At 50.4% G+C, this 22644-nt stretch overlaps 11 protein-coding genes across 11 annotated transcripts; 7 read left to right on the top strand and 4 right to left on the bottom strand.

Annotated features, from left to right (window-relative positions):
- Nucleotides 1-11: 11 nt before the first annotated feature.
- Nucleotides 12-1418, top strand: ASPZODRAFT_153721 (hypothetical protein; the record flags this gene model as incomplete). The annotated part of the gene is made up of 2 exons (XM_022726006.1): nt 12-1019; nt 1101-1418. The coding sequence occupies 2 exons, from the start codon at nt 12-14 to the stop codon at nt 1416-1418; spliced, it is 1326 nt and encodes a 441-aa protein (XP_022578746.1).
- On the bottom strand, nt 1375-3005 carry ASPZODRAFT_2112210 (hypothetical protein; the record flags this gene model as incomplete). Its single annotated transcript, XM_022727746.1, has 4 exons — nt 1375-1971; nt 2023-2108; nt 2158-2546; nt 2589-3005. The coding sequence occupies 4 exons, from the start codon at nt 3003-3005 to the stop codon at nt 1649-1651; spliced, it is 1215 nt and encodes a 404-aa protein (XP_022578745.1). The 3' UTR covers nt 1375-1648.
- Nucleotides 3006-3634: 629 nt separating this feature from the next.
- ASPZODRAFT_18425 (hypothetical protein) lies at nt 3635-6089 on the bottom strand (the record flags this gene model as incomplete). Its single annotated transcript, XM_022727214.1, has 9 exons — nt 3635-4146; nt 4208-4356; nt 4407-4600; nt 4656-4807; nt 4871-4950; nt 5016-5376; nt 5439-5574; nt 5654-5711; nt 5764-6089. The coding sequence occupies 9 exons, from the start codon at nt 6087-6089 to the stop codon at nt 3635-3637; spliced, it is 1968 nt and encodes a 655-aa protein (XP_022578744.1).
- Nucleotides 6090-7380: 1291 nt separating this feature from the next.
- Nucleotides 7381-9560, bottom strand: ASPZODRAFT_751038 (hypothetical protein). Its single transcript, XM_022730021.1, has 2 exons — nt 9551-9560; nt 7381-9492 (listed from the first exon to the last, which is right to left on the bottom strand). Exon 2 carries the CDS (start codon nt 9270-9272, stop codon nt 7596-7598), a length of 1677 nt encoding a protein of 558 aa, XP_022578743.1. The 5' UTR covers nt 9273-9492; nt 9551-9560; the 3' UTR covers nt 7381-7595.
- A 381-nt stretch (nt 9561-9941) lies between these two features.
- Nucleotides 9942-11775, top strand: ASPZODRAFT_750844 (hypothetical protein). The gene is made up of 4 exons (XM_022730020.1): nt 9942-10329; nt 10454-10736; nt 10801-11305; nt 11379-11775. Exons 1-4 carry the CDS (start codon nt 10084-10086, stop codon nt 11671-11673), a joined length of 1329 nt encoding a protein of 442 aa, XP_022578742.1. The 5' UTR covers nt 9942-10083; the 3' UTR covers nt 11674-11775.
- Nucleotides 11776-13059: 1284 nt separating this feature from the next.
- ASPZODRAFT_2112204 (hypothetical protein) lies at nt 13060-14245 on the top strand (the record flags this gene model as incomplete). Its single annotated transcript, XM_022727745.1, has 1 exon — nt 13060-14245. The coding sequence occupies one exon, from the start codon at nt 13060-13062 to the stop codon at nt 14068-14070; it is 1011 nt and encodes a 336-aa protein (XP_022578741.1). The 3' UTR covers nt 14071-14245.
- A 567-nt stretch (nt 14246-14812) lies between these two features.
- Nucleotides 14813-16219, top strand: ASPZODRAFT_750604 (hypothetical protein). The gene is made up of 3 exons (XM_022730018.1): nt 14813-14898; nt 15015-16086; nt 16131-16219. The coding sequence occupies exons 2-3, from the start codon at nt 15051-15053 to the stop codon at nt 16136-16138; spliced, it is 1044 nt and encodes a 347-aa protein (XP_022578740.1). The 5' UTR covers nt 14813-14898; nt 15015-15050; the 3' UTR covers nt 16139-16219.
- A 665-nt stretch (nt 16220-16884) lies between these two features.
- ASPZODRAFT_144802 (hypothetical protein) lies at nt 16885-17434 on the bottom strand (the record flags this gene model as incomplete). Its single annotated transcript, XM_022725042.1, has 4 exons — nt 16885-17003; nt 17068-17266; nt 17360-17366; nt 17400-17434. The coding sequence occupies 4 exons, from the start codon at nt 17432-17434 to the stop codon at nt 16885-16887; spliced, it is 360 nt and encodes a 119-aa protein (XP_022578739.1).
- Nucleotides 17435-17675: 241 nt separating this feature from the next.
- ASPZODRAFT_750641 (hypothetical protein) lies at nt 17676-18080 on the top strand. Its single transcript, XM_022730019.1, has 2 exons — nt 17676-17916; nt 17956-18080. Exons 1-2 carry the CDS (start codon nt 17772-17774, stop codon nt 17997-17999), a joined length of 189 nt encoding a protein of 62 aa, XP_022578738.1. The 5' UTR covers nt 17676-17771; the 3' UTR covers nt 18000-18080.
- A 389-nt stretch (nt 18081-18469) lies between these two features.
- On the top strand, nt 18470-20264 carry ASPZODRAFT_135018 (hypothetical protein). Its single transcript, XM_022723685.1, has 2 exons — nt 18470-18899; nt 18950-20264. Exons 1-2 carry the CDS (start codon nt 18533-18535, stop codon nt 20173-20175), a joined length of 1593 nt encoding a protein of 530 aa, XP_022578737.1. The 5' UTR covers nt 18470-18532; the 3' UTR covers nt 20176-20264.
- An 894-nt stretch (nt 20265-21158) lies between these two features.
- Nucleotides 21159-22610, top strand: ASPZODRAFT_71871 (hypothetical protein; the record flags this gene model as incomplete). Its single annotated transcript, XM_022729791.1, has 4 exons — nt 21159-21235; nt 21292-21584; nt 21643-22246; nt 22301-22610. 4 exons carry the CDS (start codon nt 21159-21161, stop codon nt 22608-22610), a joined length of 1284 nt encoding a protein of 427 aa, XP_022578736.1.
- Nucleotides 22611-22644: the final 34 nt, after the last annotated feature.

Here is a 22644-nt window from a genome sequence, read left to right as displayed (position 1 = left end):
TGCTCAGCACGATGATTGCCCCCCGTTCACGTCGCCGGATCCTTCTCTTCGCCAGCGCGATCGTCCTCTTCTATGTCTACCGCTTCTATGCCCTACAACCAGACCTCAACCCTCAGTACTGGTCATCGTCGTCGCCGTCGACCATCTCGCGGCCGAGCGATGAGAAGACAAAGGGCCCCTATTGCCCGTCGCTTCCAGGGTTGGAGGACATTCTCGTGGTGATGAAGACCGGGGTGACGGAGTCGCAGGAGAAGGTGCCCGGGCACTTCAACTCGACGCTGGCCTGCGTGCCGCACTACGTGATCTTCTCCGACTTTGAGGAGGAGATCGGCGGCGTGCCCATCCACGATGCCTTCCGCAACATGGACCCCAAGGTGACTCGCACGGTGCCCGACTTTGACCTGTACAACCGGCTGGTCACGCATGGCCGCCCGGGGCTCGCGTTGCAGGACTTTGCCGACGAAGCCAACTCGGCGCTGGGGAAACCCAACAATCCCGGCTGGAAGCTGGACAAGTGGAAATTCCTGCCGATGGTGCAGGAGACCCTGCGCCACCGCGCCGATGCCCGCTGGTACGTCTTCATCGAAGCCGACACCTACGTCTCGTGGCCGACCCTGCTCGCCTGGCTCGACACCTTCGACCCCTCCGAACCTTTGTATATCGGCACCGAAACCCAGATCGCAGACGTCATCTTCGCCCACGGCGGCTCCGGCTTCGTCCTCTCCCAGCCCGCCCTCCAGCGCGCCGCCGACGCCTATCGCGCCGACCCGGACGCCCTCCACAGATACACAGACGGCCACTGGGCAGGCGACTGCGTCCTGGGCAAAGTCCTCGCCGACGTCGGCGTGCCCCTCCACTACTCCTGGCCCATCCTCCAGAACTCAAACGTCGGCGAGCTCGACGAGTTCTCCCCTGATTTTTACCGCAAACCGTGGTGTTTCCCCGCCGTCGCCTTCCACCATCTCTCCGCAGCCGATATCCAGACTCTCTGGGCCTTTGAACAGAACAGATGGAAATCAGTCAGTCTCTTCCTAGCTCCTGTTTTTTTTTTTTTTTTTCTTTCTTTTTTTACCAAGACAAGCTCAACCTAACTGATTTAGAAAACCACCCCCCTCCTCCACAGCGACATCTTCAAAGAATTCATCTTCCCGCGTCTCTCCCCCCCCTCCAGAACAAACTGGGATAACCTCTCCGGCCAGCCCCATCCAACAATCAACACCTTCGACGCCTGCGCCGATTTCTGCGCCCAGAACCCTTCCTGCGTGCAATTCTCCCTGCGTGACGATCGCTGCTTCACCTCCGCTACCCCGAAGCTCGGCAGCCCTCATGACTCGGCTCGCTCCGGCTGGATCCTTGACTCTATCCAGAAGATGATCGAGATGGCGGGAATCTGCCCGGAGCCGGATTTTGGGCATTAGATATATTTCGAAAAGAAAACTCACTCCTATTCTCATTGGCATTTATAGATGGCGCATGGCGTTGCGGTGGTCGATCTACTGCGAATCTTGGAATACAACTCTGCCAGGGTCAAGCGTTTTGAACTGATCTTGGTCTTGCTATTTCTCTTTTTTTTTTTTCTCTCTCTTCTTTTTGGATTGGGGGCTTCATCGGCGCAGAACAAAGTTGTATTTATAGTGACAGACTTCTCCTAATACAATGAAGGGCTTTCTGGGTCCTCAAGACACTGATCTACGCGCATGATATCTAGGCCCTGCGCCTTGACAAACTGAATCGCCTCTCGCATGTACGAAACAGTGGTCGGATGTAGGTAATGCATCACTGCAAGATTGCCTCCTTTCTTGACATCACGCTTAAAAGCTTCGAGCTGCTTCTCGGGAGTATCTGTCCCTGTCCAGATCCAGTCCTCGATATCCACGCTCCAGTTCACAATGTACGGGTCTGTGATCAACGCACCCAGTCGCTGGCGTGTTCTGGCGCCAACTGTCCCAAAAGGGGGGCGAAAGTACCGTGCTATGAATTGTTAGGGATGAGAATTTCTCTTGCATACGATTGCTCACTTACACTTTAAACCAAGGGTCTCGTTCAGAGTCCGGATGCTCTTTTTGAGCTCGTCGTCAATGTCGCTGAGTTCAGCTAACCCTTCCATCCTTCCAGGAATGAGCACGGCACAGAAAGAATTAGCAATGGAAAACCCACTTTGGATGACTGTACGAGTGAAGGGCAATCTGATGTCCCTTCTTCGCCATCTCCCGATACACCTGCGTGAAGTTGGTACTTGGGTCTCGAAGACCTGTGCTGACCGCGAAGAAAGTGACCTTGATACCTTCATCTGCCAAGATATCCATGACCTCCTGCGCATACTTCGGCTGGCCATCATCAATTCCAAAAGCGAAAGAGTTGGGCCGTGAGCACCTCAACACCATCCGTCCACTTGCCAGTTTCTCTGGAACATGAAACCCTCTGGGAGGGCCATCGACGATCTCAACGTTGTACAGCGTGAGGTTCTCTCGTCTATAGATACCACTAAATGACACTGAGAGGACCTTTGACTGGTCGATCTTGAAGTGTGAAAGTGGTACATATGCCTCAAGATGGCCAGTACGTCCAGAGTCGGTCGCATCACGCACAATGTACCTCTCGGCCTCAACTGTATCCCATGTCTCAGGATGCGGCATCCTTGTCGGATCACAGTTCGCGTTTTGTTGGTTGAGCGAGATTCCGAATCTGGGGGTCCCAGAGAATTCTACTCGGAGAAACATTCTCTGATCGCGGTACGGTGAGAGGTCAAAACATTTCTCTGATGGTGTGATCTGGGTATGGAAGTTCTGGTCAGGGTCTGAGGCAATGAGGCGGATGGAACTATCGCCATATTCGACTGGTAGGTCTTCACCAGCGCCATGCCAGTATCCGAGATCATTGCGTTTCGAGTCTTTGAACGTGTCGATTACAAAAGGCTTGATGGAGGTAGGGGATGCAAATGGGGCAGCATTGGCAATATGGGAGAGAGAAATAGATAGGAAGTATAAGAATATGGAGGAACCCATCTTGTCAATTCTTGCCGGGTTTTAGGGAAGCCCAAGGAGAGACGAGGAGTTGAATGTCGAAAGAAAGTCCTCTTAAAAGAAGAAAATGGCATTCACCTGCCATGAATCAATCTGCGTTGCTTCCCTACCAAAGCAGAAAGGCCCAGGATGGGTAGGAAGGATCCAACTTCGGTTTCCGGTAGGAACGAAGTGGACAACGCTCTCAATAGAACTTACTAGTACTGTAATTCCAACTAGGTTGTTTCAATAACTGTTTCTTTGTATTCCTGAACAAGTTACTAGATAGAGCCATAGAAGACACCTCCATCCATGTCAGTGACAGCCCAGGCGAAAACCATCCTCCTCAAACAGAAGAGATCAGTTGATGCCAGCCGTCCCCGACTAGATTGACTCTCAAAGTCAAAGACGGTGATGTCCTCTGAGCCCCTTCCAGACCGCAGTTCTAGATACAGAAACTATTGTCGAGCACTGCTCTACATAGAAAAAATCAAAAGGAAAACAGGTGTAACAGCAGGCAGACAAGGCCAGCCAGCCCCAAAATAGAAGATATCCCATCTCGAAAGGCAGCCAGTCCTTGGAGCAAGACGAAGCATGGTGTGTGATGCTTTTGAATGACCAACGGGCCAGCATCACTCCCAGCCAGGAACCGGAGAGGGTGCTCTGTTGTTGGCAGGAGTATCACACCCACCAGACTGATTGCCCCAGCCAGTGTTGTTGTTGGTGCTGTTGCCGGTGCCGGTGCCAGCATCAGCTCCCCATCCAGTACCGGTGTTGTTGTTGGCATTGTTTCCGGCGCCAGCTCCCCATTTACCGACATTGTTGTCAGTATTGGTGCCAGCATCGGTCCCCCATCCAGCAACAGCAGTGTTATCGGCGGTTTCGTGGATAGTAGGCTCAGCTCCCCATCCAGCACCAGCATCATCACCAGCGTTACCATTATCCTGATCTCCGACTTCGTTCTCGTCGTCGGTGTCATCATCAAAAGCCACCTTGTTGTCCTCAGGCATGAATCCCTGGAGAAAATCGGGGACAGGCTGCTGACACTCGATGAGAATCTTCACAAGTTCCGGGGCGAGTTCGGCATCATCATCGTTGTAAAAGGAAGTTGCAAGACCTTCGTTACCGATTCTCGCAGTACGACCTAAAACATACCAAGTCAGTGATTGAGTAGACATTTCTCGGTCATCAAGTAGACATCTTACCAATACGATGAATGTATTCAATGATACCGCCATGGTGGGCGCGTGGAAGTTCATAGTTGACCACATGCATAACGTTCTTGATGTCGAGACCACGAGCAGAAACGCCAGTGGCAACAAGAACAGGGCATCTAGCAGTACGGAAAGCGCGACTAGAACATATTAATACACATCAAGGATATCAAAGGTGGACGTCACTCACAGAGCATCCTCACGCTCACGCTGGTTACGACCAGAGTGGATCGAAGTGGACGGTAATCCCATGTTAAAGAGATAGTCATCGAGCCAATCCGCCTCCTGCTTGGTGTTGACAAAAACAAGGGTGCGGGAAGGGGGCATGGAGAGGATGAGATCGTAAAGACACTTTCTCTTGAGGTGGTTCTCGCAAAAGATAATCTGAAAGACATTAGTTCAGAGAACGCTCGCCGCCAGGGACTGAGGTACCACTTACGCTCTGATCGACGTTGACATGAGCGCTCCCAGGACGACCGATACGAACACGGACGTGGTCATCCGCAAGGAACTTGCGAGCAAGCTCACGGCACTGCTTGTTGAAGGTGGCAGAAAACATCAGGTAACGGTGGTCGGCATCCTCGTTGATATCTGTCCTTCGGTTAGATGCAGTTCCTGATATACGAATGAGCAAATCTGGAATGAGATACGCACCTCCACCCGACATGAGCCTGTTGAAGTCCTCCTGCCAGTCATCCTGAAGAAGCTCATCGGCCTCATCAATGATGGTGAATCTGTAATACTGATGTCAGTAACCGAGGAGAGGCTTTTTGGCAGTCAAGGAAAGGATCGTCTTTACCTGACACGCTGCAATGAGAGGATGTGGCCCTTTGACATGAAGTCAAGGAGTCTTCCAGGGGTACCAATGAGAATATCACATCCCTTCATGAGTTCCTGGTGCTGCTCGCGCACGGGACCGCCACCATACACAACGCAAGGACGAAGCATAGAGCGATAGCACAAGCGACGAGCCTCATCAAAGATTTGGGTAGCCAACTCGCGGGTGGGCGCTACGATGAGCACAAGGGGCTCGGCACGGACAGCATCAGTCTCCGGGTTGTAACCATTCACCAGGTTGGGGCGAGGAGCAGCCAGTTTCTTTGCCTTCCCCATGAGCTGAGAAAGCACAGGGATGAGAAAGGCGGCAGTTTTACCGGAACCTGGCAGGCATAGATTAGTAGCTGGACCTCATCATCGAACAGCTAAATGTGCATCAACTTACCGGTCTGAGCAATGGCAATAAGGTCATGGCCAGTGAGAACCGCAGGGATTCCATAAGCCTGAATAGGAGTAGGGACCAAGTAATGACAGAGACGGATATTCTGGAGCATGACGGGGTGAAGGCCAGCGTCGTCGAACTGTTGTCCAGTCAGATAAACACTCCCCCTCCTAAAAAAAAAAAAAAAAAAAGGAAACGTCAGAAATCATTTAACATACATTCTTGACTGGGTTAGGACGTTCTCTACTCTCGGCAATAACCTCAATGTTCTGGAGGCTGTTTCCGAGTGTTAGCTTTGATCCAAAGACGGCATGCTATGGGGACTCACGTTGCCAGCTTCATGCCAGCACGATTGATGTACTCGTTACGAAAGAGCATCTCCTCCAGCTCCTCATTAGCGGGTCCCACGTCACCGTACTCATCAGACCACTCGTATTTAGCAGCGCTGGCCGCCCACTCCGGCAACTGACCCGGCTCTGGGCCCTCGCCAGGCTTGGGAGCCCCGATGATGTACTTGGAGTAATCATACTTCTCGGGAGCGTTCCAGCCCTTCTCTCTCGCGAGAGCGGCAGCTTCGGCATTTATGTTGCTCTGCTGGTTGGTAGACACCTCCTGGAGCGCCTCGCCCATGGCAGTGTTATCCCAGGCGTCCATGACTGCCTAAGTTCACCGCACCAGTGACACGTAGAGACGCAATAGAAGAAGAGCTAGACTACCAAGAAATACTCGACGTCAGTCAATCTCAAGCTCTAGTAAAAGAAACCAGGAAGGCCAAGATGATACTTACGTGAATGAACCCGTGTACCGGGGGGCCTGAGAAGGACTGATGGGCTCAAGCAGTCAGCAGAAATGAGAGAAAGAAGCAGCAACAGAAGGCTACCACGTAGTGAAGAAGAAAGAAGAAAGTAAGGGCAAGGCAGGGGAGGGATAGAGAGAGAACAGAAGAGTTCAGTCAAGTCAGCCGGGAGGAGCTGAAGACTTCCACGGCAAGCCGGTCAGTCAACAACCTCAACACAGCTTTTGTCTGAAGAAAGGGGTGAGGGAGAGAGAAAAGGAGGATTAGAGAGGGGTGAGGAGGAGAGAAGAGAAGAAAAAGAAGTGGAAGGGGGGGAGGAGAGGAAATATAAAGAGGTTTCGTGGGACAAAATGGGCAAACGCGGGTCCTTCACTGAAATAGTGCGACGCCGAGAAGGCCAAACTCTGAGAACCCTGGATATTTTCTTTGGGAGAATAGAGGGTTATTTCTTTTCATGAGTGAGAGGCAGTTTATTGAGCTATAGCTCTGTGAAGACCTGGGCAAAAGACCTTATCTTATAGTGTGTCACTGTCTAGGAGACATGCACTATCCCGGAGAGCAGGACAGGAGAAAGACAATAGCCAGATGTCCAAAGAGATGATTTGTCTCTTTATATGGGATTAAGCCTATTGTGAGTCAGTCATACCCTTGATTCAAATATGAAGGAGTGCAGTACAGGAAAATCTATCTGACAGACATCTCTTTCCAAAAGGTACCTCATTGTCGCAGTCCAAACAGACCTCGGCTTCCTGCAGACGCTTGACACAATAGCAATATCGATTCTAGTCGGTCCGAGAACTGGAAAACCAATATCAGAGGGGCGTTTCTTCATAAGCTTGAGGGGGGGAAGGGGGGATAATACAGTCTACAGAAGGTTGCCGGAATTCATGGAGCGGGCGTATCTTTGGGCAAGGGGCAAGACCGGCGCAATGCATAAATCATGGATAGATCAGCAAACTAGAGAGACTTCTGGACTGGATTCGGTTTAGATGAGATGGGTTTGTTTTGGATTCATCGGAAAGGGAGCGGGTCTGGAATACATTCCTATTGTCAATCAAACCCGGAGATCGAAGGGAGATTTCCGTCTAGGTTGGGCAAACCGTACGCCCTGCATATTGACTTCTGGAAGATCACCAAGCTGCGTTTGCCGTGTGGACGTCGGTATCACTGATAGGTATACACGAAGATGAGGTAAAGTAAGAAGACAACGAGTCTCGGCACGAAAAATAGGAAGGGGGGGGGACGATTGATTCAGGAAGACTTGATATATGATGCTTATAGACTTAATCAAACTTACCCAATCAGCAAATAACCATAAATACCGCGAGATGTAGCAATATACCACTAATTCATGAAGATGCTGCTCATTGCTGCTTCTTCTTGACAGAACGCCATTCCATAGCCAGTGACCCAAAAGCCGTCACACACGTCAAAGCAACAGGTAGGAAAAGCGTCTGTGTCACAGCAGTATCGTAACCCAACAGCACATCTTCGAGTTTTTCACCGCCAAAGGCCTTTCGAATATCCGACAGCCCCATATTCTCCAAAGAGGTGATGTTGGTCGATGGGGAGTACTGCTCCACCTCGGCTGTCAGTCGGTTGGTGAACAGCGTAGTCGAGGCAGCGAGAAACAGCACCGGACCGAGCTGTTGTCCAAATTGAATGATTGACAGCCCAATCGTTGCTTCGTCAGCGGCGAGAACAGTCTGGGCAGCCACCTGGGGAGCCTGGAACCCAATTCCCGATGCAAACCCCATAAGACCTTCTAGACACAGCAGCTTGGGAAGGTCGGTCTTCAGGTCGATGGTAGTGAGGAGCCCAGCGGCAATCGATGATAGGATCGTGGTAGCATACATGAATTGGACATAGTAGCCGATCCGAGAGGTCGCGGCACCAGCGACGATGCAAGCTACGCAGAGACCTGTGATCATCGGTAGAGCATAGACTCCGGCTTGGGCAGCGGAATATCCTCGAATGGCCTGGAAGTAGATAGACAGGTAGTATTCCAGAACTGCGCCAGCCGCATTGATGCAACAGCCAAACCATGCCCCGGCAATAATACTGCGATTGCGTAGGATGCGAAGAGGGAGCGTGGCGCGATCTCCAGCGCGATATTGACGCCATGCGAAGACAGCGAAGAGCACGCCAAAAACCACCAGACAGGCGATAATTCGCAGGTCACTCCAGCTGTAGGTGATACCCCCCCATTCAAGAGCCAGCAGAAGACATGTCATCATCGGGATAAACACTGCCGTGCCAAGAAGGTCCAGGTTCTCGATCTTTTCCTGCCACGGAAGGTCAAATTTCGGGCTGTGAGGAGTCTCTAGGAAAAACCAGTTCACCGCGAGGCCGACGAGTCCCAATGGCACATTTATCCCAAAGCACGCTCGCCAACTCCAACCATCGATGAGCGCACCACCGATCAGGGGTGCTGAAATGCCTGCTAATGTTTCCACAGCACCAACCAGCCCGCCGACTAATGGTCTCTTGTGCAAAGGAAACAATCGAGTCAACATGCTGAACAGCCCATTGATAATACCAGCGCAGCCAAACCCGGTGATGGCCCTCCCCAAGATGAAGGAATTTGACGTGGGGGAGAAGGTTGCCAGAATATTACCAGCTTCAAATGCCCCGATAGACATGATGAACAGCGGTTTCGTGGCGTAGAGAGTGTAGGCCTTCCCAAACAGAAACATAAACGAGCACATAACCAGTCGCAGAGTGCTGGAATACCACCCTATGTCGGATATGGTGTTGAACTTGTCGGATATGCTAGGCACAGCTATCGCCACAATGTTGTTATCTAGACCAATGGCTGCAGCTATAAGCATGCAGGAAACCATGAGGGCGAATGCTTTTGCGCCTGTAACATATTCCATCTCGCTGTCCAGGGTTGGAGCCTGGCTGTCTCCTACAGCCTCGAGTTGTTCTGCTGGATGGCCGACATGATCTTGCTCGCGGTCGCCCTCTATGGGAGTTGAAGACGATACATGGCTGTGCTGGTCAAGCGATAGTATGGTTGAATCCTTGTGTTCCACCATTGAATTGAGAATATAGAAGCTGATCAATGTTGACAGGCTGCTTCTTGAAGTGGACAGGGAGCTGGTTTATATAAAAAGCTTCTGCCTGATGGACGACTGCAGTATGGAAGGATGACCACCAGTAAACATTTATGCCTGAGGCCTCTAGCCTCTACTTTAGGCTTAGTTCTATCGGAGTGAGGGTATCGGAGTCGGGGTCAAGAAACGCCGATGTAGTATCCTGTCAGGTATTAGCAGAATGTGAATGAAGTGCTTAGGAGAAGTCGAATTAGGCAGACATATTATTGATCCTGTCTACCAATATTACTAAAGTGACTAATGATAGGCTTGAATGTTGAAGGAAAATGGAGTAATCGAACGCCTGATGTATACGGAGTAAGGCATTGCATTTTGTGCCTTGGGAATAAGGCAACCGATCGCCATCCGACCCTCAGGAACAGGAACAAGAACAACAAGCAATGCATCGTCGCCACCACAAAACAACCTGTCGTGGTCTGACGATTTTTAGTACCGTAGAAACTAGCCATTTAGCTTTTTTCGTGGGGAAAAGAGCCGAACGATCCGCCTGGATCCTGCGCCCTTCTTGTGGAAGGTAAATAATAAGAGTGCATCGCCGGCTGCCTGTCGCTGCGGTCTGCTTGCGGTTCCGCCCTCAGCAAAAACGGGCAGAAGGAGAATTACGCAGTAAGCCTGGGCACGGCCAGTTCCATTGCTCCGCAATAGTGCGCTCTTGGACAGTTCTCCTATCTCTGATGTGATTCCCTGGTGACTTTTGATATTGCCTCCATCACTGTTCCCTCTCGACACCACGATGTCGTCCGTGAACCGCCACCCCGCCGAGCTGGCGACCGAACTGTCCCCCGCCGAGGCACGTGTCGACCGCATCGAGGAGGCCATCGCCAACCCGGGCGCGGTGAAGATCAACGTCAAGGGCGCCTTCATCGTCGACGAGCCCCCGCCGTCGAAGAGTCCGGTTGAGACTGACGGAGTACACTCTGGTGGAAGGGATATCCGCCTCCCACATCATACTGGCGTCGTGAGCCATGTCGCTGTAGATGTGAGTGTTTCCCCGCACCCTTGGATACCCCCCCGCAATCACACAATTGTTTCTGCAGCGCCCAACAAAGGAAAGGTTTAAAGATTGACTAGACTGATTTCTTTCTTTCCTATGGACGTAACAGATTGGAGGATCCCTTGCCAAATTGGTCTATTTCACACGAGAGCTGGACTCGGGGGACAATGGCGGCCGACTGAATTTCCTCAATTTTGAGACCCACCGCATCGAACTGTGCATTGACTTCATCAGACAGCTCAAGGAAGAGCATGAGAGAGTCAATGGCTCATCGCGGAATGAATTGTGTATAATGGCAACGGGTGGGGGGGCTTTCAAATACTACGACCAAATGAAGAAGGAGTTGAATGTGAATATCCTGCAGGAAGATGAGATGCAGTGTTTAATCATGGGTATGGTCTCTCGCCTTGAAATTTACACACACTCACAGTCGCTAATTAATTGGTCAAACTGTAGGTCTTGATTTCTTCATCACCGAAATTCCCAATGAAGTGTTCACCTACAGCGAAACCGAGAATATGCAGTTCCCCGAGTCGCGGCCAGACATCTACCCATACCTCCTGGTGAATATTGGCTCTGGTGTGTCAATGATCAAGGTCTCGGGGCCGCGTCAGTTCGAGCGAGTGGGTGGCACCCATCTCGGCGGTGGCACGTTCTGGGGGATCATGTCTCTGTTGACCGGAGCCCGAACCTTTGATGAGATGCTTGCCATGGCGGACAGCGGAGACAACGCAGGAGTGGACATGCTCGTAGGGGATATCTACGGAATGGATTACACAAAGATCGGACTGAAAAGTACTGCCATTGCCAGCACGTTTGGCAAGGTGCTTCGAATGAAGCGCGCCGCCGAAAAGCATGCCGAGGATGGGGAAGGTCTCGGCGACGATGAAACCAGACAACAAGATCCCAATGTGACATTCAGGGCAGAAGACATGAGCCGAAGTCTCTTGTTCGCCATCAGGTACGTCTCACTTCTTGCCCATCTTTTTCCCCTGCTTCAATTGACGAATCAACTATTAACTTCCCTACCTCAGTAATAACATTGGACAAATCGCCTACCTGCAGTCAGAGAAACACCAGGTTAAGCACATCTATTTCGGAGGGTCTTTCATCCGAGGCCACCGCCAAACGATCAACACTCTCTCCTACGCGATCAAGTTTTGGTCGAAGGGCGAGAAGCAAGCATACTTTCTTCGTCACGAGGGCTATCTCGGTGCCGTAGGTGCATTCTTGCAGCGACAACCAATGAACTGGGGCCGCCGCAACAGCATCAGAGAAACCGAACCACCACGTGCAGTCAGAGATGTCGTCCAAAAGCAGGAGGATTGAGCAGTTCATACCTCTTTTTTTGCACCTATACTCCTTAACCTTGCACTGGCTCATCGCATACAATCGGTATTTCGACTGATTCCGGCCTGCTTTTTGCAAACCATTTGGCTCGAGACATTGAGGATACCCTTTCATCATTACTCCTTATTAATACAGTGTTCTTGCATCCTGGCATCAGCCTCTTGGAAAAGAATTTTGCAGAGAATGGCAGCACGCTGTATAGTGACCAGACCACTGGCTCTTCTACTGTCACTTGCCACGTATGGTTCGAGACATAGACTTTCCCCCTTGAGTTTCATTGCATTTCTCCTGGCGATATCCCCTTTGATACCTCTTTGTATTCATATGACCCCCTTCTCCTTTTTGTGTCTCTGTGGGAACGGCGGTCTGATGCTTTCATGGGACTCGATGCCCACACATAGACCTATGAATGCATCCTAGAATAATACATGTCACTTCAAGATAGAAGAATTAAGATAGAGAAAGTCAAGATAGATGGAACCCAGATAGGGGTTGTTGTCTCTAGGCTATCCATTTCCTAGAACCTAGCGTCCTGGTTTCGAATCTTTTCTGTCAAACATGCCTTGGATTGTCATAAATATATCTGTGTCTTCCCAGTTAATACTACTCACAATCTAGATTCTAGTAATATAAGGGTAAATAAGATTTATATTACATCCCACCAATCTTATTTCACTATAAAATAGGATATAGAGTGATGTTTCGAGATTAGAGAGTATCTTTAACTATTAGATAGTGAATTACCTCTATAAAAATTCTGCTTTCCATATAATTTAATATTAGTAGATTGTTTGTCTGGTTTTGTCTCTCTTATTTTCCCTTTTGCTCTTTGCGTCTTCTCTTCTTAAGCTCTCTACCTCTACACCTTAACACTATCCTCTCTATTCTTAGGAGAGTAAACATTTCTAGTATTAATCATTAGTAGGTTTCTTTATACTTTAAAGAAATCACTTCTTATTGCTCTAAGAAAATTAATCTTTATATATTTATTTTCTTACTGACTTTCCTTTGGCCTTAGGCTTCATCAATTCCAGCAATAACAATAACAACCCTCTTCAATGTCAGGGAAATAATGAAGGAGTAAGTTTCTTTTACCTTATTCTTATTAGCTATAGATAAAAGACCTATAGATGCCATATTAGAGATCATAGTGTCTCCTATTCTTGAGTGACTTTGCCATCTTATTCAGCTTCCTCATAAACGGAGAAGAAAAAGGACTTGACTGACTCTTTCCTTCAATACTGCAGGAGTAATAAAGCCTTTGAGTCAGAAGATTTCCATCGTCATTTGATACTTTCAGCCAATAAAACCTATACAAGCGGAGACATCGAGCCCTTCGTCGACCCCAGATGTGTGGAACTTGCCATGCAGGATGGGGGTGTCAAGACCAAGCAAGAAGATGTTGAACTGAAGAATGAAGATAGCATCCTGGAGAGCAATGCTACTACCACTGTCACCCTAGTGAAAAGGGGCCTTTCATGCCAGGTTTCTGTCCCTCTCCGCGATTTTGGCCCTGACCAACAGTTCCCTCAGCATCTAAAGGACATGTTAGAGGAGTGGCACGAAATCTACCCTCTACATGTCCCTGCTTGCTCCTTCAGATCCAGAGGTCTAGGCTGGAAATCTTTCAAGATATTCGATCGAAATGGAGTCGAACTGGAATTGTCACAGTGGCTGATCAAAAAGCCCCTTCCCTACCGAGTTTTGGTCCTGCATTATCCTGACTCTCCTGAAGAACTAGTCGCCTGCGCCAACAACTCGCCAACGATTACATACCTGCTTCCTTGGAAGGGACTCAATAGAGGATATGACTCTTCACGTGTCGCTGCTCGAGTCTTCAATAGGAACATGGCGCATATCACCTTCAACGATCAAGTCTTCGACAGATACCACGAGGGACTCCTGCCTCGACGATACGCCCAGTACAGTCGAGCCTCTGTCCCCAGAGCAAAACGAACCATCTCATTCAGAACCACCGCCAGCGCTGACAATCCCTTTGCTTCTCCACATCTCCCCCAGCTGCCCGGCGCTTGGGAGGACGGGGGATATCCGCTTACCAACTTCCACCCCAACGTCATGTTCAAGTTGATAGACAAAAACACCGACATCTCCCGCTGTGTCCCCTTCGACGAGTGTCACTCTGTCCAGGAACTTTTTACCAAGGCCAGGGCGTTTTTTCAGTCTTTGAACGAGGGGGCGCGCGTGAAAGCACTCTCCTGCTGCTTTTCGAAATCCCGGCGCTACATTTGGGAAAATGAGGGCGAATTCGAGCTGATGCTCAATGATGCAAAAATGACCGCTCAGTCTGATGAGGAGACCGTCACGGTCGAGGTCTATAACATCACACCCATATTCACAAGGACTGCAACTGTCTAATTGAAACATCTGATCAGCCATCCGGCGTGACCTTTTGTATTTGATCATCTTTTATTGCAAGCTACTATGTGGTGAGCACCTGGCTACTAGGTAGCTACTACTAGACAGTGACAGACTGGCAGTTTTCTGTACTTATTGATAAAATTGATCGGATCCAAATCATGTTCAAACTCATAGGTCTGAATCCAAGTATTACCAGTATGTAGAGTGAGAACTGGCAAGCATCCGAATCCTTATGTACGTTTCGTTGATGTTTCGGCTGCTCACATTTAACCCCTGAACACTACCTAAACACCTCTCTGAACCGGTGCTGAGCACAATATCTAAAGGACAGAAGGACGGCTTTGTATTGATACTGATAGATCATCCTCGTATCTCTAATCCTGTTGTTATTTCCTTAGTTACAGGTACTCTACTACTAGTGAGAGATAGCCTGTGCCCGCCACCGACCAACCAACTCCCCCAAGAGTACTCAGCTCTAGTTAATAACCCACTTTCTGACCAGTCGTTCACTCTGATCTGCCTTGTCAAATTGTCGATTAAAACTGACTCGTCGTCTCCTTTCTATTGGTTGGAAAGCTGGTTAAACAGACCTGAACATCCACAACCACGCTTGTGACGCGTGTTTGAAGCCTCCGGGTACGAGCTCGGTTTGTTTGGTTATCGATACCTTTGCTCTTTTCTTTCACCACAAAGATCTTTGCCTTGGGTCTAAAACTGAGTGTCTCTCTCTGGCCTCTACTGAAAGTCCCCCGCCCCCCCCTCCCCCCTATCTGGCGCTTTCTGGTATGGGTCTGGATCCAATCTAGTCTCAATCTCTCCTCTAAGGTGCGTGCCTATTAAAGAGCCACCTAACGCCCTGGGGGGTACGGAGTACTCTACTCTATATGAGCCTGTTCCAATCCTTGGTTTGCTGAAAGCTGATGACAGATTGAGATCTCCAGACGATCTAATTCCCTCTCCCAGTATAGTCGGAGTCCATGGCCTCCGCAACGACATCCAAGCTGTGGCATAACGGCAGAATAAAGATCGAAGCAACAGAACCATTGTCATTTGGAGATTTTTTTGGAGGGAACTTGCATCCACTGGAAGGAAACGGAGATAATTACTCGATCTTTGATTTCTCGGGAGAAGATGAGCAATCACCTCCTCGAGAGAACAGCCTGGAGAATACGCAGAACCCTGCCGCAACCACCACCATCACCACTACTACCACCACCACCACCACCGCGACGGAGGTTAATCCAATAGGAAACATTCCATCAAGTCCAGAAAGAGAAGAAGAAGAGGGAGATAACGAGTCCCGGCAGAGCACGCCGATTATTACACGCGCACGCACTCGGGCAAATGAAGTTGCAGTGCCTCAGCCGGTTCCGAGTCTGAATCCATCAGGGCGTACATCCCAGTGGAAATGTAAGACCTTATGGGGACCAAATCGGCCATTTCCTCAGCATCTAAAGCTGCTTCTTGATTCCTGGCGTGCCAACGAGCCGAAAAAGCGGCCTGAGTGTTGCTTCAGGTGCTTTCGGGTGACGAGACCGTCCAAGACCTTTAATCGGAACGGTCAATTGATGGACCTTACCAACTACGAAATCTGGGACCCGTTACATTACCAGGTCCTTGTATTGCATGACCCAAGAACCGATCAGAGTAATATCGTCACCGTGGCGGGTCACGGTAAGAATTGTACCTGGCTGTCTCGCTGGCTAGGCCCAGGTAAAGGTTGGGACTCTGCCACCATTGCGGCGCGGATCTTCGGCCCACGGTTGCAGGATATTGTATACCCAAAGGGATGTTTTGCAAAGCCAAGTACTTCGATTCTTGATGAGAAAAATGTCGGAACCAAATCTGTTCCCAAGAAAGGCCAAGCAAAACAACAACCTCAATCTAAGCGGCGCCGTTTACCCACGAGTACACAAACGAGAACCGAGGCGATACAGGAAACGGATTCAAGCGAAGAATCCGAAGAGGAAGTCGATTCCACGTCCGAGTCGGGATCGTCCGAAGAAGACGAGGGGGATGAGGAAGGTTCGTCTGAAGAGTCTGAAGAGTCTGAAGAGGAGAATGAGGTCGATACAGAACCACAACCAACCCCAATCTCGAACAAGCGGAAACGCCGCTCTTCTGTGCCAAAGCCTGCATCGTCATCAGTTTCATTGCCAGCTGTTAAACCGCCGGTTCAAGACGAAGTAAAGGTGTTTTTCAAGCTGACCTCGGGGGACAATCGTCATGACCTGCGGATCCCATTCAAGCAGTGCACCTCCCACATGGTCCTCCTCTCCAAAGCGCGTGCATTCTTCCAAAAGTACGACGAGGATCTTCAGGTCACAGGTCTTTCATGTCGGATTCTCTCTCAATCCAAGTGGTGGGATATCGATGAGGACAGTGAAGGCATCCTGGACGAAATGCTAGAGGAAATCAATGAAATCCAAAACCCGGAGAAGAAAACATTGTACGTCAAGGTTGCCCCTGCATAATGGCCGATCTTTCATCAAGTACTGCTATTTTTCAGATTTGGTTGAGAGAGGTACTTGTGTTTGTGACCTTGGGGTAATTCCTTCTTCTTCTCCTCCCTAGGGCTGTCTACCCATGTACCATTTATTGATAACCTTGAAGGAATAGCAAAGAAAAAGACAAGGATTGGTCTTAATAGTACATCTAATGTCAAAGTATTCCATGGATATCGATAAGCCAAGGCATCTCGATGTAGTATATCTCATCTACGCTCCCCTCTCCTATCAATATTTACCTAGAAATTTGTACCCTGAGAAGTTCAATTCACCAAACTCATTGTCCTGATTCACCTTAACAACATCACTCGGAAGAATGCCCCATAGCAGTATATTGCTTCGTTCCTGTTAAGTGGTTACCACAATTCCATCGGTTCAAGTCGTCAGGTTTGAGCTTCTCGGTGAACAGACTTTGACCGGTGACTATGTGCATTCATAGGATGTCATAGATCCGATCAATCAACTCATTTGTTTTCCCTCTGCTCACCCTCGATATAGCGCTGAAAGGCAAGCGTGGCCACAGGGTCGTTGATATCCAACGACGCGGCGAACCCCCCGCAATCGCTGGGCCTCCTGGTCGTACTTGTCGCCAGCGACATAGTCGACGGCACAGCTAGCGTTACCCATCGCGCAGCGAACGCACTGTTGGCTGGCGGTGGTGGGGTAGAAGCACTGAACACCCTGTTCTATCTAGAGAGTAGAGTATGTCAGTGGCATTAGCCTGACACCAGTAACGTATAATTGCTGGTATTTTTTAGTACAATATAAGACTTGCTTACCTTTGGTCTAGACCGCATTTAAATCATCCATGAATCTCACATCCAGGTGAACAGGACATGCCTTTTGCTGGCCATTGAGAGAGCCGATGTACCTTCGCAAGGCCTTGATCACGGAAGGGATGGCAAGAGGTAGTAAAAGACATCACAGGCACTTCCTACTCGCTCGCGTTCGTCATTGTCGGGACCAGGTAATCCGCAGGCCTTTATGCACAGTTGGTTATACCAGTCGAGTATGGCAGAGTGGGCGCGGTAGCTGATGTTGAGGTCGACATGGGGTAGCCAGCCTCATCCAGCCGGGTCATCAAGGAGCGCTCAAGGTATAGCACGCTTTCGTTGGTCTTTCCAGAAATATAATCCACAGCCCTGGCTCGTTGGTTAACCTCTTGAGAGGACTAAAACGCTATCTTGTTCAATGATGTCTGAAGAGCATGCAGGGCTTCTGTGTTCCAAGGTAAGTTCCCTAGTATATCTCTGGGTGTGGATGTCCAAGCCTATTTCTGCATACCATCTGTGCTTGTTTCTGAAGTGGTTGCGAGGACACTGTGGGAGAAAGAACTGCAGAGCGTTGATTGAGCTTTGGATCAGGTTGACGCAACGGACCCTTGGCCCAGGGCTTTTGTCCATCAGTATTCTTCAGTGAAGCGTATTTTCAAGCGAGATCTCTCCAACAAATCAATTCATCAGTAAGAATGAGAAGTATCTGCTGACTCTGCCTCTTGGTCTCGGCTGTGCTGTGATGCATTCCAGTCATTTGACGATTGGCAGAAGTAGGAAAGGGTAGTGTTTATATATATAATAAGTAACTTATTCGGTTTCGTTATTGAACAGTTGTATAGATATATATAGAGGAGAAGAAGACGGGGGGTTGCTTGATGCCTTTTATATATTGTCCAGCCGCTTTAGAGCAGGCAACCATCAATAAAAAGACAGCGTTCACTTTATACAAAGAACAGAACCGTAGTAGAATCTAGAATATCTATTTCAATATGATTAATTTCTATATAAAAGTCATAATTATTGACGCTATAGATAGGCTATAAACAAACCCGATGACTAAGCAAAGTCCAGACTGTCTGCCTCTTCCGAACCTGTCATTTCTTCCAGATCAACCAACACGAGGCCGACTGCTTGAACGAGGAGCCATGCATCGAGCATGAACGCTCTATCTCCTCCATGGCTCCGCTGCCTCCTCCATCGCCTCCCCCGATCCCCCCTCCGGTCCCCGTCGAAACCCATCCAAACCGCGCGGGAGGGTTGAAGCCTCCTGTCCAGCCGCGACTCCTTCCTGACCCAACCCGCCTCGCGCCAGAGGACGCATACTACGCCCCGTCTGTGCCGCGGACCAGGCCTCCCCCGATCAACTACGATGGAAACGTTCGTCCCTTCAGTGCGACCAGAGCGGCCGTTGCGGCGTTGCGGCCGCCCCCCGCGGTTCCAGGGGCGGAGCTGAGCCAGAAGGAGGCACGCAAGCATACGAGGCCCAGCAGTCGGAGACGACGAAAGGGGGCGTGGAAGAAGCTATTGTGGGTGAAACAGTCATGTACGTCTCTTATACATTCATTCATTCATCTATACTGTGCTAATTAATAGACCCTGACAATTATACCGACACGGAAACCTTTCTCGATCACCTGCAGCGAAACCCCCGGGTGCGACCGTACGACTTTTGGCCCCTGGTCGCTGACTCTACCATCATCGTACAACATGTCTCGTCCGTCGCCATCTTTGTCTGCTGCTTTGTCGGGATTGTCCAGGAGCGACTCAGCCCGGTTTCCGTCGTCGGCTGGGGCAGTGTGGGCACAGCCATGGGTTGGATCCTGTGGGATTCCTGGGTATGGAAGAAAGAAGCGGAGGAGGCGTCCAACACAGTCCAGGCCCAGCCTGTCGAGGGCGCCTTTGAAGGCGATGACGGGTCCAGTTCCGGCTCAACTACCAGCTCAGTCAACAACCAAGTCAATGGAGAGCCCCGTATAATCAGTCAGAAAGACAGCCAGAAGGAGAGCCGGAGTCAGAGCCAGAGCCGAATTCATGGCCTTGGACTGTCCATCTCTACCAATGTCTCTGACCCCCAGTTCCGGCGCCGCAGTACTGGGTTTAGCGCAGATTCTGCCATCGGAGGCCCTGATCTCGCCTCTCCGTGGACTGCGACCACTCCGACTGCCAATGGCGCCCTATCACCCACAGGCCAGTTTGCCTTTGAGACGACCGAGTCACAGTTTCTTTCCTCCCGGAACTGGCAGCGACTGGCAACAGTCAAGTCTGCGTTTCTGATCTACTTCGCCCTGCTGGGCCTGAGTCCGATCCTCAAATCCTTGACCAAGTCTACGGCCAGTGACTCCATCTGGGCCTTAAGCTGCTGGCTTCTCATCATGAACATCTTCTCCTTTGACTACGGGAGCGGCGAGGGCGCGGGCGCCACCAAGTTCCCTGCTTCCCTGTCCACCAACGCGGCCGTGATGGCATCTACCGTCCTCGCCTCCCGCCTCCCTTCCACCACGCACGTTTTCAGCCTGATGTTGTTCTCCATCGAGGTGTTTGGCCTTTTCCCTATCTTCCGGCGTCAGCTACGCCATATCAGCTGGACCGGACACATGTGCTTGACGCTCGCCCTCGTCATGACCGCCGGCGGAGCGGTCGGCATGACTCTCCGCGGCGGATGGGCGGCCGCAATCTTGGGATCCTTCCTGGGCAGCCTCCTGACAGCCTTTGTCATGGGCGGATGCAGCTGGTGGCTGATCAGCTTGCAGAAATATAAGAATGTCGTGACTGGTCCTTGGGATCCTGCTCGGCCAGTTCTTCGACGCCACTGGGACTGAATCAAATCCCTCCCGACGTAAGCCTTAGCGTCTCTCTCTGTTGTATTTCTCCTCTTTTTTTTTTTTTTCTTTCTTTTCCTGTTTCTTTTCAATCGATACCCTTATGCCTCCTGATATATGCCATCGTACCCACTAAAAACCAATACCAACCAACGGTTATACCTCTTGCCAAGTAGATATAAATGCAGAAGCCCCTAATTTGAGTTAAGACAACCAGAAAGAATGGTCTCTACATAGTCCTACTACGTAATTTGTGCGCATAAAATGTTTTGGAGGGCGCTGTGGAATGCGCGCGTAACTGCGGCATGCACGTGCATCCTGGCATGTTGAGTCTTGACTCGAGTATCCTATCCACCTCCACCAGCCAAGGCAACAAATTGCTCTGAGGGATCGTTAATATGGGAAGAATAGAGACAACGTGATTGAAGAGGTTCCAGCGAAGTAAGTTTTGAAGAAACCCAGACAGTACAGGTTAGATCTAACTCCCTTCACAGCAATGAGGCATCCCAGTGTTGGATGTCCAGGGAACAGAATAGAGCATGCACATACCTGATGATCCATCTCCACAGCGAATACCATCCTCAGTCAACGCCTCAAAAAGAGGGAATAATGTGTGTCCCTGTTTCATGATCCCCACATCTACCGTCGGGCAGGGGCGATGATCATCCGGGCATGCGGTTGGGGCTCGAAGCTCATTGAGTCAGTGAGGGGTGGACTTGACATCGGATTCTTCGAGCGTTGACGGAGCGAGGAAAGAAGAAAGAGGGAGGATCAACAATGTTTGGGGGGCTGGCGGGCTTCTTTAAGGGATCAGCCCGGGTCTGAGTTCTTCGATTCGACTATGCTCTTTTTTTCTTCTTCTCTCAACACCCAAACCACCTTCGTTCGATATCTTTTCCTTTGCTTTTTGACTAGTCTGTCGTTTCGTTCGTTTGTCATTCTTTCATTATTCTATTGGCTTGTTCGGTCGACTAGCAGTGGCCATGTTGAAACTTCTCTCTCTGGGCCTGATGGCCGCTCAGTCCGTGATGGGCATCAGATTCGGCATGTACATTGACGAGTAGGTGCTTTATATTTCTGTGGAGAGTGGAGGGAGATGTGGTCTGACTCAGGTAGATACCACACAACCGATCTGCCTAGTAGCAGCCAGACGGAGGGTATCGACCATGCCATCATGGCGTTTGCCCCCTCGACTCTCTTTAACTCGGACTCGACTCCCTCGTTTACTCCCTTTGAGTCCCCCTCGACTATGAGGGCACGGTTTGGCGCAAACACAAAACTTATGATCGCCATCGGCGGCTGGGGGGATACCTCTGGGTTCAGCGATGGTGCGAAAGATGATGCTTCGCGGGCCAGGTACGCGAAGAACGTGGCGGCGATGCTTGATGCCAACGGATTTGACGGTGTTGGTATGCTTACAGTATTGAAAGTAGAGAACTGAATAGATTATACTAACTCTGTCTCTAGATATCGATTGGGAATACCCCGGTGGTAACGGTCAGGACTACAGGCAGGTCCCCAACTCGGCCAAGACGTCCGAGATTGAGACCTACCCTCTCTTCCTGAAGGCTATCCGTGATGCGATTGGCGACAAGGTTCTGTCCATTGCTGTGCCCGGCAAGAAGGGCGACATGATCGCTTTCACCAAGGAACAGGGTCCCAGCATTTTCTCTTCTGTCGACATGGTCAACCTCATGAGCTACGACTTGATGAACCGCCGCGACAACGTGACTAACCACCACACCAGCGTGGAGGGCTGCCTGGAGGCCGTCCAGAACTATATCGATATCGGCCTGGACCCTGCCAAGATCAACTTGGGCTTCGCCTATTACGCCAAGTTCTTCACGACCGACCCCAACTCGGACTGTGCTACTCACCCCATTGGCTGTGGCGTGGTTAGCCTCGAGAACGCCGACGGTACCGACAACGGCAAGTCTGGCGCCTTTACCTTTGAGCAGGGTAACATGTCGCCTGCTCCGACTGATCTCACCACCTCTGTTGATGGCACTTGCGGATTCGCCAAGAAGACCAAGTGTCCTGCGGGAAGCTGTTGCAGCCAGTACGGCAACTGGTAAGTTTTATTTCCTTTAAAATGCCTCTATAAATGAAAGTACTAACAAGATAGTGGCACTGGCGATGATTTCTGCCAGGTGGGCTGCCTCTCAGACTACGGTACCTGCAAGGGCATCTCCGTGACGGACTCGTGGCGCCGCGCCCTGAGCGACGGCCAGACAGACGAGACCGCCGGTGGCCAGTACTACTGGGACAGCAACGTGAACCTGTTCTGGACGTGGGACACCCCGGACCTGATCGCGCGCAAGTTCACCGACATCGTTGCAGCCAAGTCCGTCGGAGGCATCATGGCCTGGAGTCTGGGCGAGGATACGTACGACTGGAGCCATCTTAAGGCCATGCAGGCCGGTGCTACCCAGTGATTCAGATTTAACACGCGACCACCGTATCACTCCT

Source organism: Penicilliopsis zonata (genome assembly GCF_001890105.1).
Source record: "Penicilliopsis zonata CBS 506.65 unplaced genomic scaffold ASPZOscaffold_14, whole genome shotgun sequence".
Classification (NCBI taxonomy): domain Eukaryota; kingdom Fungi; phylum Ascomycota; class Eurotiomycetes; order Eurotiales; family Aspergillaceae; genus Penicilliopsis; species Penicilliopsis zonata.
Note: the sequence above shows the minus strand (reverse complement) of the source record. Positions and strands in the feature narration are given on the sequence as shown.